This window comes from Eurosta solidaginis, chromosome 2 (assembly GCF_040869045.1).
Source record: "Eurosta solidaginis isolate ZX-2024a chromosome 2, ASM4086904v1, whole genome shotgun sequence".
NCBI classification, from domain to species: domain Eukaryota; kingdom Metazoa; phylum Arthropoda; class Insecta; order Diptera; family Tephritidae; genus Eurosta; species Eurosta solidaginis.
The window spans coordinates 153,948,515-153,965,955 of NC_090320.1; the positions used below are offsets into that span (position 1 = coordinate 153,948,515).

Here is a 17,441-nt window from a genome sequence, read left to right on the forward strand (position 1 = left end):
GCCGCACCTATTGGATGGGCGAAGCACTGCTACAACAACAACAACTACTACATTGGAAAACATGCTTGGTGTACCTGGACGACATCATCGTATTGGGCAAGAACTTTGATGAACATCTTAAAAACTTGGAGGAAGTTTTCCAGAGAATAGCTGGCGCTGGTCTGAAACTAAGTCCCAAAAAGTGTTCGCTATTTAAAAGGAAAGTAAATTATTTGGGTCACAAGGTAACGACAGAAGGCATTTGTACGGCGAATGAAAAGATTGGCCAAGACCACTGAACCTGCATGAATTGAGAAGTTTCCTTGGACTGTGCACATATTACCGCCGATTTGTACCAAACTTTTCCAGCGTAGCCCATAGCCTCCATGAGCTTACAAGAAAAAATAAAGCTTTTGAATGGAAGAAGGAGCAAGAAGTGGCTTTGCAAACATTGAAGGAGCGTTTGTCCACTGCAACAATGTTGGCATATCCGATTCCAGGAGCAACATTTATTCTAGATACCGATGCGAGTGGATATGCTATAGGAGGCGTTTTATCACAACTGGTTGATGGACAGGAGAAGGTAGTTGCATATTACAGCTGTTCAATTGGAAAACCAGAGAGGAACTATTGCCTTACACGGCGAGAGCTGTTGGCACTGGTAGAGTGCATTACACATTTTCACAAGTACCTCTAGGGCCAGCGATTCCGCGTCAGGCCAGATCACGCAGCGTTAAAATGGCTCTTGCAGTTCCGTAATCCAGAAGAATAATTGGCACGGTGGATCGAGCAACTACAAAGCTACGACTTTTGCATTGAGCATCGAAAAGATAGTACCCATGGAAATGCTGATGCAAGATCACGAAGACCAAGTAGTTTGGAATGCAGGCACTGTTCAAAGGCCGAGGCTAAAGAAGACATTATAGATGTCCGGCTAATGACTATAACATGTACAGATGAATGGGACAAGGAACAGCTAAGGAAGTGTCAGCTAGAATATACAGATCTGTCACATGTTATGCAAGGGCTCGAACGAAACGAAAGACCAAATAGAGAGGAGATGTCAGCAGAGAGTTCCATTGCGAAGTCATACTGGGCACAGTGGAACAGTCTAGAGTTGATATGCTTGGTTGCTTGCATCGAGTATGGGAGAGTGAGGATGGTCAAATAAGAAGAAACTGATAGTTGTTACAAGGAAAAGGATTCCCGACGTTCTCAGTGAACTACATACCGTTCAAGTGGAGGTCATTTTGGAATTACGGAGACGCTCGAGAAAATTAAGCAGAGATTCTATTGGGTTGGTTGCCGTCAGTCGGTCACTGAGTGGATTGCGAACTGCGAGGTTTGCAGCAGAGCGAAAGGTCCCAAAACCCGAAGGCATGGCCAGATGAAGCAATATAACTCAGGTGCACCATTCGAAAGGATCGCCATGTATGTCGCAGGTCCATTTTCTATTAGCAACCGCGGAAACAAATACGTACTGGCGGTTATGGATTAATACAGTAAATGGCCAGAGGTATACCCAATCCCAAACCAAGAAGCGGAAACAGTAGTAGAAGTGGTTACAAACGATTGGGTTGCAAGGTATGGTGTACCAATTGAGTTACATTCTGACCAAGGCAGGAATTTTGAATCAGCTGTGTTCCAAGAAATGTGGAGGGCATTCGAAAAACACGGACAACTGCATTGCATCCTCAATCCGATGGTATGGTGGAACGTTTCAATAGAACATTGGAGGAGCATTTAAGGAAAGTAGTAGACAAGCACCATAAGGAGTGGGATACACACATATCATTATTCTTGATGGCTTACTGATCGGCAGTGAATGAGACAATGGGCTAAACTCCCGCAAAGGTAATTTTTGGCAATGACCTTCGACACCAGCTGATTTGAAGTATGGAATAGATGCCGATGCGGGGAAAAATGTCAAGAAATCCACTGGTGTCTTGGAAGAAGAACTGAGAGAGATACACGATCGGGTAAGGCAACGAGCACAGATTATGAGTGACAAGATGAAAGCCAGATATGATAATGCAATTAATTCGGAAGGGTTTAAGGAAGGATATTTGGTGCTGTTATACAACCCACAACGAAAAAAAAGGTGTGTCCCCAAAATTGCAGTGTAATTGGGAAGGCCCATACAAAGTGGTAAAACGGATCAATGATGTAGTGTACCGCATACAAACCATTGGCAAACCACGAAACAAAATGAAAGCGATTCATTTAGAAAGGCTGGCAGCGTTTAGATCGAGAGATTTGTCTGATCGGTACGATCAGACTTAGGTGGAGGGCAGTGTGACGAATATTAGCAACACTAAGTGATACTATCATCTCTAAGCCGATGCAAAGCAGTGACTTGTATGCACATCAATAAAGCAATCATTATGTCTACATATATGTACGTACAGGCAGCGGGGAAGAGACGCACAAACACATGCATATATCTTATCTGAGATGCTCCCAAAATTAGGCAATTATAATTGTGCAAGTATCAGTCACATCACACGCGCATATGAGAAGCTATAAACGTAGTCATTTTATAGCTGATATAAATTCTAGAAATGGAAGCGCGTAGAAGTATGCGAACGAGAAATCACAGAGTATAAAATGCAGCAACAGTAGAGGCACGACAATCAGTTTGGTTTAAGCAAGCTATTAGTTGCGAAGTATAAGTGTTATTGTGAAGTACTTTAATAAAGGCCATTTTTGCATTATTCAATATTGGAGTTATTTATTCAACAGTTTAGCGATTCGAACGTTAGCAGAAGATTTGGAATAAGCGGAATTTCAGTAAGTTCGTTACAATATGTTCTGATAACCTATCCGAAATAAACATGTTAAATAACGTAAACAATAAATCCGATATTGCACTACCGTTTCGATCGAAGTTAGCTGACAAAATAAAAATTATGAAAATTAAAATGAAGCAGCGGATCAAAGGGCAAAGTTAGCCACAAATGAACCATTGATCTATTCCGAAGTAATGCTGACTTCAGACGGCTTATTGCAAATCTTCTTGGCGAAATCAAATGAAGTGAATGGCAAAACTTTAATCATCACTATAAGAAGAGGAGGAATGCACCAATCTACATAACGCCTGTCCGAAGTTTTTGGAAATACCGCTCCATCTAACTATTTGCTCCAAATGGAACTAAAGATAATACAAACAGTTGCTGAATTCTTAAAATTGTAAAATTTGAAAAAAGTTTAAAAAGAGAAATATATATATATATATATATATATATATATATATATGTGTATGTAACTACCATAATTGATATAAGATTTAAGTAAAGGCTAATCAATACTAAGTAGTCTTAAGGAGAGCCGGAGGTCTGTGTAACTTGTGCTCCTTCTATTGTAATTTGGTGATTTATCACCTCTTTTCTATATAATAATAATAATAATTTGTCGTGGAAAAACCGTGTGGAAGAAAGAGGGAAAAAACTATCCGCGGCACTGTATGCATGCAAGGCTTAAGGCTTTGAAGCAGCTTGATCACAGCCCATATGTCCATAGCAGTATAGCTCCATCTAATATCGGAAAATGGAATATATATTCCCGTCCATGAGCTTCGGAAGACATCTTGGGGCCACAATTGAGCCAGAGGGTTGGTGCCAGGGAGCAGAAATGGCAGAAAATACTGTACTTGTGTATACGGATGGTTCCAAATTAATGGAAGGGGTCGGGTCTACTATTTACTGCGTCGATATAGAAATAAGTAGAACCTACAGGCTGCCAGATTACTGCAGCGTCTTTCAGGCGGAAATAACAGCCGTAAAGAAAGCAATAGAAATTCTGGTGGAAGCGTGCTTAGCTACAGTCGCTTTAATATATATATTGCGATTATGGCAATAATCTCACACAGTGCTTCATCACAAAGTTTTCTGGAATGCAAAGAAGCATTGCAAAAACCCCGCTCAGGCCGAACCATGAAACTATACCGGGTTATCTATCATGACGGGATAGAAGGTAACGAAAAGGCCGATGAGTTGGCAAAGGAGAGTGCAACACTCGCTGAAACGACAATATACGTCCCAATCCGATTGGGAGAAATTAAAAGAAGACAAGAGTTGCATGTGATTCATCAAGCAGGAAAGGCGTGAACAAAAGTGCGGAAAAGATGCAAATTGTCTAAGATCGTATCCAACGCCTACGATATTAGACCCGCAAAGTGGTTCATATCTCTGAACAGAGAGGACTTAAGACTCACAGGTGTAGGAAGTGCGAGCTGCAGGAACAAACAGAGTTCCAGTTATTAGGGGCGGCAGAGTTGCCAGATCTCGAGGCAGCAATTATGCTAGCTCCTAGAAAACTTTTAGTATTTGCCAAGAGGGCGGAGCTATTCTACAACATAAGTCTTGGTACCTGGGGTTTTTCCGTTTGGTCATCCAACAAATTCTTGTAACACTATGGACACATTCAGTCTATGTAGGGTCTTTATTGACCAACCAGCTCGACATTACCTAAAAATGGAACGCGTTGCAGAGGGCAAATGCAGCCATGAAACGTGCGCATTCCATGACCTATGATCACCTGTGACCGTAGGATGACTAGCATCGAGCGATTAACTCTTTACGCTGCGTTTGCTTGCGGAGAGTATGCTTCTGTTCTGGTATGCTGCACCCCTTACCTACTAAGGCTGAAAAAGCTAAATCATCGGATTCGGTAATTAGCCGATTGGGTATTACTTTAAAACAGAACGTTCGGTTCGGCATCGGATCAAGAACTCACCCTTGGCTTGGCTACTACACATCGAGAATATGGGATATTGAATTCAAAATAAAAATGTTTCGATTAACAGATGTTACTTACTTAAATAAGGGGCAAAAAGTTTCGATCTCGATATTTTCTTGACCGTCTTCTCGGATATCTTTTTTGATTACACTGCCTCCGAATTCCTTATTTATAAGCTGCATTCCATAACATATACCAAGTACAGGTATTTTTATTTTAAAAATATCAGGGTCATAATTTGGTGCATTTTCCGCATATACTGAGTTTGGTCCACCTGATATTATTATGCCTCTATAACCCTTATTTCGTAATACAATGGCTGGTGTGTCTAACGGCAAAATATCTGATTCCACAAGCAGTTCTCGTACCTTACGATCTATCACCTGCAATAAAGCCATACTTACCATATCATTCTAACAATATAAATATATAAATTACCTTTCCATATTGCGCACCGGCATCTAATATTGCTATCTTGTCGTGACACGCTCCATTCTCTGCTGATACAAATTTATTGGTGACACTCATACTGATATTCTGCTCACTGAAATAAAGAAATATATAAGTAACCTAGAAGGCCCGACAAATGTACAGTACTGAATGAAATAAAAGCAGACATTAAATTGTACAATTAAACAGTTTGTCAACTTAAGCTTTTATTGTGCCGCAGTGGTGTGGTGGTAGCGTGCTACGCTTTCCGTACCGAAGGTCCTGAGTTCAAATGCCAAAAAAGTATCATAACGTTTATAATTTTTTTTTAATAGAAAAAGGAGGGTGGGGGAGGGGAGGTCGACCCTCGCCAATTATGTGGTAAACACTCCGAGGTTAGTGTTGTTCCGATACAATTAAATACGAGAACATACTCGAGTACCTTACTCAAGTACCGAGTATTTTTCGTAGTCGATTACCTCGTACAAGTACTTCCTTTTGTATCGATGACGTGGACACAATATTCAGGTATGTTGTTGTTGTAGCAGTGCTTCGCCCCATCCAATAGGTGCGACTAATCACAAATTGTCATCAACGGGAGTTCAAAGAAACTTGCTGTTTCAACAGGGGTGGACCATAATAAGAAGGTTGTTAGGGGCGTTGGTTCCACAATACAATTAAAGAGATGGTGGTGTCATGTGGAGACACATTGCAATAAGGACATACATTTTGTATGTCCGGATTGATTGTGGATAGGTAAGAGTTTAACCTGTCACAGTACCCAGATCGAAGTTGAGCTAGAGTGACGCGCGTTTCCCTAGTGAGAGCGCGTTCCTCCTCTGTTTGTTCTGGGTATTTTTCTTTAAGTACTGCATTCGCATAGAGGTCCGACGCCTGTTTGTGTATATCACTAGGACTGGTTGTGCTTTTTTGCTTCATACGGCTGTGTTCTCAGGTTCCTCATAATGCTTACGGAGATCACCCATTAAGCCCCTGGCCGGTGTGGCCTCATCAATCAGATGTCTGTTGGGATGACCAGGTTTCTGGGTATTCAACAGAAACTGTTCGGCTAGCATTTCATTTCTCTCACTAATGGGGACAACTCCGCCTCATTATGTAGATGGTGTTCTGGGGACATAAGAAGACAGCCCGTAGCGGTTCTGAAGGCAGACGCGTAGCATGCAGTCGGCCGGCCAATTGCTTTGTAAGTGGTAATGAGCGTTTCTTTATCTTTACCCCAAGTGCTGACGGCAAGAGATTTGAGGATTTTATTAAGGCTCTGGATTTTCGGTACAATTGCGGCCGCACGCTCTCCAAAATGTATATCCTGATCGAATGTCACACCCAAGATTTTAGGGTGTAAGACAGTCGGTAGCGTGGTGCCATCGACGTGGATGTTCAATATGGTCGACATTTGGCGCGTCCATCTTGTAAATAAGGTCGCCGATGATTTGGGCGGTGACAATTTCAGGTTTCGCTAGGTGAAGAAACTGGAGTGATCAGGGAGATAGCTGTTTATTTTGTTACAAAGCTCATCGATCTGTGGACCTGGGCCTGTGGCCATTATTGTGCAGTCATCGGCGTACACTGAACCAAAAAAGTGCATGTATACTAAGAAAAAGTGCGTATATTTTAAGAAAACCTCTCTAAAAGCCGTATTCATAGAATTTAAGAATATAAATACATTAAGATATCCATGGTTTCTTATATTATAAGAACGAAGTTTTGTCATAAATATAATTTTACGAATTTTTTCTTAGATCATACGCAAATTTTCTTAAATTATATGCTACTTTTCTTCAATTTTAAGAAAAAATCGGAGTGAATTTCTATGAAACTCTTTCTTAAGAAAACGTGTACGTTTTTGGTTCAGTGTAGGAAACGATAGTGACTCCGTCTGGTGGTGAAGGTAGCTTTGATATGTAGAAGTTAAACAAAAGTGGGGATAGGTCACCACCCTGTGACACCCCTTGTTTAATTCTTCTTCGTTTGGATGTTACGTTCCTGAATTGCACTGATGCTTGCAAGTCCAGGCAGATAATTTGCGGTCCACATTTTGAGACTTGGGGGAAGGGGAGACCCTTCCAAGGCTTGCAGTAACGTGCCGTGGTTGACCGTATTAAAAGCTTTTGACAGGTCTAACGCAACGATTACTGTCCTATGGTGGGGTTTTGATTTAATGCGCAATTTATCTGAGTGCTAAAGGCATTTATCGCGGTGGTAGTGCTTAGTGATAGAACTTAAAAAAAAAGTATCGATAGCGGTACTCATACAAAATACTCGGACCAAAGTATCCATGCTAGTACTTATACTCAGTAAAAAGTATGGAGTATACTCGATCCAAGTGACTACTTCGGAAGTTTTATTAAAAGTGAATAAACTTTTTTTAAATGAGATCTAATGTTTTAAATTTAGTAGAACACAAGTAAGGAAATTAAAGTTTGGACGAAACCGAATACTATATACCTAATTGTGTGCTCTCACATATATTTTAAGGAAACATCACGAAAATTAAATGTTTTAAAAGATGTTTGATCGACTTATGGCATTTAAAAAAAGTTTTTACAAGTCAGAAAAGTGTTTCCAAATTTGGTCGCCCCTCGGCACTTGTTTCTGAAAATAACCACCACCCCTTGATCATGAGTAATTCCCCTTACTCATGCCCCAACTCACCCCATGTCACCCCGTCCCTCCGTCATGCCCGGTCAAGAAAATCATTCACAACAACGTCACTTTAATTTTAACTATTAATCATAAACTAGGTCCGTCAAGCTGGACGTCCAGCTAGACCCGCCACCCCCCCCCCCCCCCCTCTTAACCACTAACCCAAACAAAAAAGTTTAGATGTGGGAATTATGTGCTATTTATGTGCTCCAACATAAGCTACAGTCTGCCCAGAAAAACAAAGGGGTGGCAAGAGGGAGCGGGGCATATAACCCCAGACGACAAAATCGAAACGGGATACGTGCAGAATTTTGTGTTATTTATGTGCTCAAGAGTTCCAAAAACGATTCGCTTTTTTTTGTAATTTTTAATGTTTTTTTTTTAAATCAAAAGCGGGGGGTCAAGCTGGACGTCAGGCTAGACCCCCCCCCCCCCCCCCCCCCTCATAAGCACTCGACCAAACAAAAAAATTTAAATGTGGAAATTATGTGCTATTTATGTGCTCCAACATAAGCTATGGTCTGCCCAGAAAAACAAAGAGCTGAAAAGGGGGGAGAAGCATATAATCCAGACGACAAAATCGAAACGGGATACGTGCAGAATTTTGCGCTATACATATATGTGCTCAATAGTTCCAAAAACAATTAGTTTTTTTTGACAACTTTTAATGTTTTTTTTTTTTAACATCAAAAGTGAGGGGTCCAGCTAGACCCCCCCCCCCCCCCCTTATAAGCACTAGGCCAAACAAAAATTTTAAATGTGGGAATTATGTGCTATTTATGTGCTCCAACATAAGCTACGGTCTGCCCAGAAAAACAAAGGGGGTAACGGGGGCATATAACCCCAAACGACAAAATCGAAACGGGATATGTGCAGAATTTTGCGCTATATATGTGCTCAATAGACCCAAAAACGATTTGTTTTTATGCTATTTATGTGCTCCAGCATAAGCTACGGTCTACCCAGAAAAACAAAGGGTGGCAAGGGGGAGCGGGGCATATAACCCCAGACGACAAAATCGAAACGGGATACGTGCAGAATTTTGTGCTATTTATGTGCTCAATAGTTCCAAAAACGATTCTTCTTTTTTGACAACTTTTAATGTTTTTTTTTAACATCAGAAGTTTGGGGTCCAGCTAAATCCCCCCGCCCCTAACCACTAGGCCAAGCAAAAAAATATTATTATTTTTGGAACTATTGAGCACATAAATAGCAGAAAATTCTGCACGTATCCCGTTTCGATTTTGTCGTCTGGAGTTATATGCCCCTGCTTCCCGCCCCCCTGTCTCCCCTTTCTTTTTCTGGGCAGACCGTAGTTTATGTTGGAGCACATAAATATCACATAATTCCTACGTTTAAATTTTTATGTTTGGCCTAGTGGTTGTTGGTTACGATAATTAACGTTAATAAACGAAACGAAACGAGAACGTCAAATTAACGATTCGCTTTTTTTTTTGACAACTTTTAATGTTTTTTTTTTTTTTAAATCAAAAGCGGGGGTCAAGCTGGACGTCAGGCTAGACCCCCCCTCATAAGCACTCGACCAAACAAAAAAAATTTAAATGTGGAAATTATGTGCTATTTATGTGCTCCAACATAAGCTATGGTCTGCCCAGAAAAACAAAGAGCTGAAAAGGGGGGAGAAGCATATAATCCAAACGACAAAATCGAAACGGGATACGTGCAGAATTTTGCGCTATACATATATGTGCTCAATAGTTCCAAAAACAATTAGTTTTTTTTTGACAACTTTTAATGTTTTTTTTTTTTTAAACATCAAAAGTGAGGTGAAAGCATTATCCAAGCTGATTGCAACTTTTCTCATGAATTTTGACAGTACGAACATTTCTCAGAGTATTTTTGACATTACCACCAACGAATTGCACAAACAAATTACATGGAGTTTGTGTGTATGTCCGCTCGCTGTTACCACCTTACGACTTCACCATGGCTATAGCATTGCCAGCACAATTCAAACATAAAGTATCACGTTTTTGTTAACGTTAAAGGAAGCTTTTCGTTTCGGTTAAAAACGAGATACAATTTATCTTGAAAATTTCTTTATCGATAATATTTCGAAGTGTTTCAACGGAAACGGTGGACATTTTTTGATAAACGATTAGCTTAACTTTAAGGTGCATCCCTGCCTAATGCAGTCTATACAGACCACCCATATTGTATGCACATTACAATGTTGACCCAAATACAATACGCCTGCCAAAATATTCACAGTTAAAATTTGTAAAAATAGATCGAACTAATATGCTGACTCAGTATGTAAATGTTAAGAATGTAGTGTATTAAAAAATAAAAAAAAATAAATGTAAGGCGCGATAACCTCCGAAGAGATCTAAGGCCGAGCTTCTCTTCCAATTTGCGTCGTGCTCCTCTTGATTTTCCCTACAAATTGGTCTGATTGGACCTACATGTTTTATGCCGACTCCGAACGGCATCTGCAAGGCAGATGAGTTTTCACTGAGAGCTTTTCATGGCAGAAATACACCCGGAGCGCTTGCCAAACACTGCCGAGGGGCGACCCCGCTTAGAAAAATTTTCTTCTAATTGAAAAACCTTATTTCAAAAATTTTGATGTTGCTTTGCTCGGGGTGCGAACCCAGGGCATACGGTGTGGCAGGCGGAGCACGCTACCATCACACCACGGTGGCCGCCAATGTAGTGTATTAGTGTTAGTGTAAATACGTATGTATAGACCCTGCCAACCAAAACTGTGTAAAAAACTGGATAATGACTGAGTAAAAAAGTGGATACGAAAATGGATAATTTTGTATAGGCAGTGTGTGGATTTTATCCACTTTCCCCTTGAGCGAGTCGTGTACGTGTGATACGCATCCTTCTCACCCTTATACCAAAGTGCCATAAAGAAAAATGCATAGTTGCTCCTCTCTAACTGAAAATTTCCTATAACACAGGGTTTTATTTTTATAGGGATGCCATATCGGAAATTTTTTATGTCTAAAAAATGCCCAAAATTTTTACCAAAATATCCAAAGAATTACTAAAAAAACTCCAAAATACCCAAAAAATACCTAAAACAAATCAAAAAATCTCCAAACTTTTTTTTTTAATTTTTAATGAAAACGTTTATTTAATAATAAACAAATTCATTTACAATTGTTTTAAAGGCCGTTTTATCATAAAATGTTAAGAATGCATCTGTTAAAAGGACTTTTCACATCAAATTTGTCTTCATCGCACATAAATTTTAAGATAAAACGGTCTTAAAGTTATTAAGTGGCATAAATGGTAGTAATCACAATTTTTTTTTAAGTATTTACTAAACTATAATATTTTTTATATAAATTAAAAAAGAAATACAAATAACATTTAAATAAAATAATTTTGAATAACAGCATAATATTCGGATGTTTGACATTAAAATGACATTTGTTTATTTATCAAAGTAATTAATTCGATTATTGATAAAGTATCAAAGCTGATTAGGTCGAGCTTTTAAAGGGCAATTCCATTAAAAACCAATCAATCGATAAGCAAAATTTTTCAAATCAATTAATACTAAGGATTAGTGTGATAAGTATCTATTTAATTCTATTATTTAATAAAGGAGCTATTAGCTTTTTGATTACTCGATTTAATAAACTTTGAATTTATCAGAGAGCCAGTCAGTTCTTTTTAGCAAAAAGCCACAATGAATGACCTTGCAAAAATTATTCTTACCACAGAGATGTTTTTCTAAAATATACAAAATTTTGGAAACAACTTTTTGATTCGATTGAAAGTACTATCAAAAGTGCAATAATTTAATTATATTTCTTTTGGTATATGCTTAAACTTGAAACTCGTTTGCAAGGAGTGAAAAACATACACTTTTCTTACAACTTTACAAAATTTTACCAAGTTTTCCCTAGCTATATATGTACATATATCTCTTATTTTCCAAAAAATTTTAAAAATCGGATATAGATTTAAGCGATAGTAGTACCGAAAGAAAAGTAATCAAATTACCTTTCTTTTGATATATACTAGCATTTATTACTCGTTTACAATGAGTGAAAAATATTCACTTTCGTTACAACTTTATGAAATTTCTCAACATTCTCTCTAATTACATATATGTGTCTCTAAATTGGAAACAAATTTCCAGAAATCGGTTATCAATTTTAACGATAGTAGTATCGAAAGAAAACTAATCAAATTACATTTATTTTGATACATACTAGCATTTATTACTCGTTTACAGTGAATGAAAAGTATTAACTTTTCTTACAACTTTATAAAATTTCTCAACATTCTCTCTAATTACATATATGTCTCTAAATTTGAAAAAATTGCCATAAATCGTTTATCAATTTTAACGATAGTAGTATCGAAAGAAAATTAATCAAACTAAATTTCCAATGATAGCCGGTCAACAATTTTTTGTATTAAATTTTATATGAGAATAGGCTTTTCTTGACCATATGGTTGCTATTTTTAGTGCAAGTAAAACTTCACTATTGCGACCCAACGTTTCGCTAAAGACCTTAGCTTCCTCAGGGGAGAAACTGCATTTATTTAACATTATTTTCATCAAAAAACATTGAAGAATTACAAGAAATTATAAAAATTTTGAATTTTGTTAAAATACCGAAACAATAAAATTTTTGTATAAGGTCACTTACAAATATATGTACGTAAAATAACACAATTTGCATAACTACAACTAACACATCGATACCATCTGTGCGTGGTACATTTGTCAACTAAAATTAAAAATTATATGCAAAGCAAATAAGCCGCTGCAATGCAAGCAGTGACCTCTTTTATGTTTACTGTTTTGTCCCTTTTCTGCATTATTCATAAGCTCTCTATGGTGTATATGATCTTTATCCATTTTTCTTTATCTAATATTTTGGCATTTTGTAAATCAGCTGTGTGGCCACTCGCTGTGGTGTGCTGTGAGAGAGCTGTTTTAGTTTTCTTCTTTCTAACGTCCGCTTCATGTTCATTTAGGCGAACGCCAAAGCTTCGTTTGGCTGTGCCTATGTATATTTTATCACAGCTTTCGTTCTCTGTCCTTTGCATGGTATTTCGTAGACAATATTATTATGTTGGGAAGTTTGAAGTGGTGTTTTTGTTTTTGTAAAAATGCTTCCTAATGTTTTGTTGGATTTATATGTCAAGCGTATGTTACTTTTGTTGGATGTGATGGTTTTGTCGAAGTACTCTGTCAGTCTAGGTATATATGTAGCATTAAAATACTGTTAGGGCTGATCTGTTGTATCTTTTGTTGCTTTCTTATTGCCATTGTTATCAATAATTTCTATTTTTTCCCTTATTAGGCTGTGTATAAGTGTCTGTGGGTAATTGTTGCTAGTGAGAATTTGTTTAGTTTTTCTAATATTTGCATCCCAGAACTGTTAATGGCTGATATCTAAAGCTTTGTTAATTAGGTTCTTTGCGGTATTCATTTTGTTGGGCTGATAAGAAATGTATCAACCGGCCAGATGAGGTAGGTTTTGTGTACCAGTCTAGCATAAGTTATTCTTCCTATGAACGTGCGTATCTATGAAGGGGATTTGCTTCTGTTTCCAGGGTGAACTTAAGTTTGTCGTGGTACTTGTTGAATGTATCTAGGATAGTGTCTAAGTCTTTTCTCTTCACTATAGCGAAGATGTCGTCAACGTATTTCACCATGAACTTTATCTCTATGTTGTGTTGTGTTTTAAGTTTAGATATGGCGTCGTTTAGTAAGTCATCTAAGACTATATCTGCAATGGTTGGCGAAAGAGGGTTGCCTATAGGCATACCAAATGCTTGGGCATACAATTTTTCACCCCAAAGGAAATAATTATTGTCTTTTAGACAGAAATCCAACATTTGTTGGAAAATTCGCTTCGGTACTTTTGTGGGTTTTTGTATTTTCTCCCACTTTTTTAAATTTATTTTTGCGGCGAAAACATTTGGAATATTGATGAACAATGACACAACGTCAAAGGAAACCAATATGTCTTCGTCATTAACACCTATGTTTTCCAGCTTTTCTTTAAACTCCAAAGCATTTTTGATATTATATTCTTCTGACACCATATTTTTGAGTATATTTCCTACGTACTTAGACAGAAGAATGGTACATTGATTGATGATATAATTGAACGAAGTGCCATAACAGGCTTATGAATTTTAGGAAGCCCGTATATTCTTGGTGCGATTGCCGTGCGTGTCGTTGCTTCTCTTTAGAATCGATAATTTTGCTATTAAGAAGACTTCATCTTCCCATTTTGAAAAGCAAAAACAAATTAAACAATTAATTTAGAAAATATCAGTTCCAAAGTTAGTTAGTTAGTTAGTTTCAAAGTAGAATATACATGTGCATAATTTTACAAATAAATTAGAACTTTTTTAAATAACTGTTATGAATATTTTTTGTTGTTAATTCATATAATATTTTATTAAAAATATATTAATACTAATTATATAAATAAATAAATGTAAGGCGCGATAACCTCCGAAGAGATCTAAGGCCGAGCTTCTCTTCCAATTTGCGTCGTGCTCCTCTTGATTTTTCCCTACAAATTGGCCGGACGGGACCTACATGTTTTATGCCGACTCCGAACGGCATCTGCAAGGCAGATGAGTTTTCACTGAGAGCTTTTCATGGCAGATATACAATCGGAGCGCTTGCCAGACACTGCCGAGGGGCGACCCCGCTTAGAAAAATTTTCTTCTAATTGAAAAATCTTATTTCTAAAATTTTGATGTTGCTTTGCCCGGGAGTTGAGCCCAGGGCATACGGCGTGATAGGCAGAGCACGCTACCATCACACCACGGTGGCCGCCAATTATATACAAAGAAATAAATAATAGAAGCAATGCAGGTTAATTATGTACAAAATCAAAAAGGAAACGGAAAGACTTAAATAGTAAAAGGAAATAGTGGAATATTTACGGATTCTAGCAAAATCTCCCTCTGCTTATGGAATGACAAATCTAGCCTATTTTTAAATGAATCATCTGTTCTTAGCTCGCCCACTTCTTGGGATAGGCACACCCCGTCTAAATGTTGCCCCATTTGCAAACATTTCGGGCAGCTATTTTTTGCTGTATGACCCTTTACCCCAGTTATAAATGCCCGAGGTGGTGAATCGCAAGTAAATAGCCTAACACTAAATTCCTTTAACAATTGTTTAGATCCCACTTTCACCCCATTCTCTGCTAAAGTGCCTATCTCCTCGCAAAATTCTTTTAAAAAATCATTTAGATCTGGGGGCTTACTCATCCCTGTATAACAAGCTATCATAAATGGTTCCGAATTGGGGAAATCTAGAACGTGGCCCAAAATTGGACATAATACCGTTAGAACTTTTGAGAACTTTAAGCCCATCTATTCCCACATCTATTGAAATTCACTCTAAACTTTGGAGAAAATCAAATTCTTTAAAGTAAAAAAAATATTCAATCCCAAAATACAAAAAGTCGACCTCTGAAGGAGGCCTAATACTTACTAGTTCCCTGCTTGTACCCAGAACTGTTGTGGCATCCACTGGCAATCCCTTAAGTCCTGCTTCTTCCAAAGAGTGCAAAAGATCAGAAAGACTACTCTGTGATGTTTTATTTCTAAATGCCCAACCTTTCAACGCTGAACGTATCCTTCCCGTCATGTCCGTGGGTCCTACCTCGTCTACGCTCTCATCTAGTTCATTATCTTCAAATAAATACCTCTCATATTCACTATCGCTATCATATTCACTATCGCTGTCATAACAGGAAGGAAGTTCCCCACCAGCCCACGGTGCATCATTGGCAGATGAAATATGAGACACTACCCCTGTATTTGTTGATGGTACATTGTTATGGGCCACTTGTGAGGATTCACATTTCGAACGTACTGGTGGCTAGTGATAGGTGAAAAGGTCAACCTGGGGTGGTCAAAACAAATTTTCGTTAACTTCGCGTGGGTGGCATCGCCAAAGATTCCAATGGTGTGGGAAAATTCCCATTAACGGCAACCACCATGGCGTAACTATACAAGGTGACAGCGGACTCGCAAGTTGTGACACATCAACTTTTGGCGCGGTACGATTTTGACATTAGTCCATCGGTTCACAAAAACAAGGTACATGGAGCTTTTAATAATGGCTTGGGCGTGTCGCCGTGGCCACCACCTTGTATGGTTCCACCATGGCACACAGTTAAATCATGTCATTTAACGGCGGTTCTCCATGGCGCAGTCGCATTAAGGACTGGAAATGTTGGCTTCCTAACGGCATGACGTCGGAAGCGCCATTTTAGAAATCATTAAGAAAGTGTAGCTCGAGTGCGCGGTGGATCGGGAAATTCGAAATATTCCGAGTAAACTTGTGAATAATGCAATAAGTTGCTAATTATACACCTAAGTGGAATCGTTATGTAACGTGTAAAAGAACAAAGAAAAATTCCATCCGAAATAATTAAAAACATTTCCGTAGAAGCCAACAAAAAGTTAAAAAAAAGTAGGGGCTGAGGCACTGATGTAGTGAAACGCGGCTTCTGCATTGTGTGCTACGTACCGCATTGCCGTGGGAACGCGTCCCATTGAAACGAAACTTTATATGTAAAACACTGGCAAAGGGCCAAATAGCAAATCGCTGTGGCAAATGAGAAGCCCGACAAAAATCTGCGAAGGTGCCTATAAAATAAAAAGGGTTAATACTTTACACTACTAAACGCCATTTATTTTACTTGTTTCCCCTTTTCCAGGAACACCCAACTACCACCATCAACCACGCCTACCAAAACCTGCAACAAAAAGGCAGAGACCCATCTAAACGGCCTCCTGCACCACCGGCAATGACATTAAAAGTCAGAGGCCGACCTAAACGGCCTCCTGCACTACCAATAGCGACATCAAAAGGTAGAGGCCCATCTAACCGGCCTCCTGCAATACCAACAATGTCCACAAAAAGGCAGAGGCCCATCTAAACGGCCTCCTGCAACCCCTACAGTGTCAACAAAGAGGCAGAGGCCCATCTAAACGGCCTCCTGCAACCCCAATAGTGACAACAAAAGGCAGAAGCCCATCTAAACCGCCTCCTGCACCACCAATAGTGACAACAAAAAGGCGGGATTCAAGGGGTTGTGTAGCGCAACATATAGCTTCTCCAACCCAATTGTCAACCTCACCTTCGAGCGGCGAATCCCGTTTCACTAACAGACGAGGCTCTGGCGACCCCAAGCTCCTCATGGAAATTGGTGGTGGGGAGGAAGGGATGGCCTGAAGGTTCAATGTGGCCATATAAATCGTTCCCGAGATGGTCGGGCCAGCACCTTAATGGTGCTGTGTTACCGGAGCGTATCGGATCTGTATCCGACAAAGGACCATTACATCGATAACACTCCCCAAAGCCTTCGGGGAGTAACCTAATCGCTACAACAACAACAACAACAACAAGGCAGAGGCCCATCTAAACGGCGTCCTGGGACCCGAACAGTGTCATCAAAAATGCAGAGGCCAATCTAAACGGCCTCCTGCAACCCCAACAGTGTCAACAAAAAGGCAGAGGCCCATCTAAACGGCCTCCTGCAACCCCAACAGTGACAACAAAAAGGCAGAGGCCCATCTAAACGGCCTCCTGGAACCCCAACAGTGTCAACAAAGAGGCAGAGGCCCATCTAAACGGCCTCCTGCAACCCCAA

At 39.1% G+C, this 17,441-nt stretch overlaps 1 protein-coding gene across 4 annotated transcripts in view; it reads right to left on the minus strand.

Annotated features, from left to right (window-relative positions):
• The window catches only part of bur (GMP synthase burgundy), a 707,220-nt gene that overhangs the window by 542,057 nt on the left and 147,722 nt on the right, over positions 1-17,441 (minus strand). For all 4 annotated transcript variants that reach the window (XR_010949680.1, XM_067766342.1, XM_067766343.1 and 1 more), the window contains exons 2-3: positions 5,155-5,260; positions 4,795-5,099 (exon numbers count right to left, since the gene is read on the minus strand). Coding sequence is in view for 3 of the 4 variants with exons in the window: in XM_067766342.1 (XP_067622443.1) it covers positions 4,795-5,099; positions 5,155-5,244 (395 nt within the window). In the remaining variant the exon portion in view is untranslated. The remainder of the gene's footprint in view (positions 1-4,794; positions 5,100-5,154; positions 5,261-17,441) is intronic.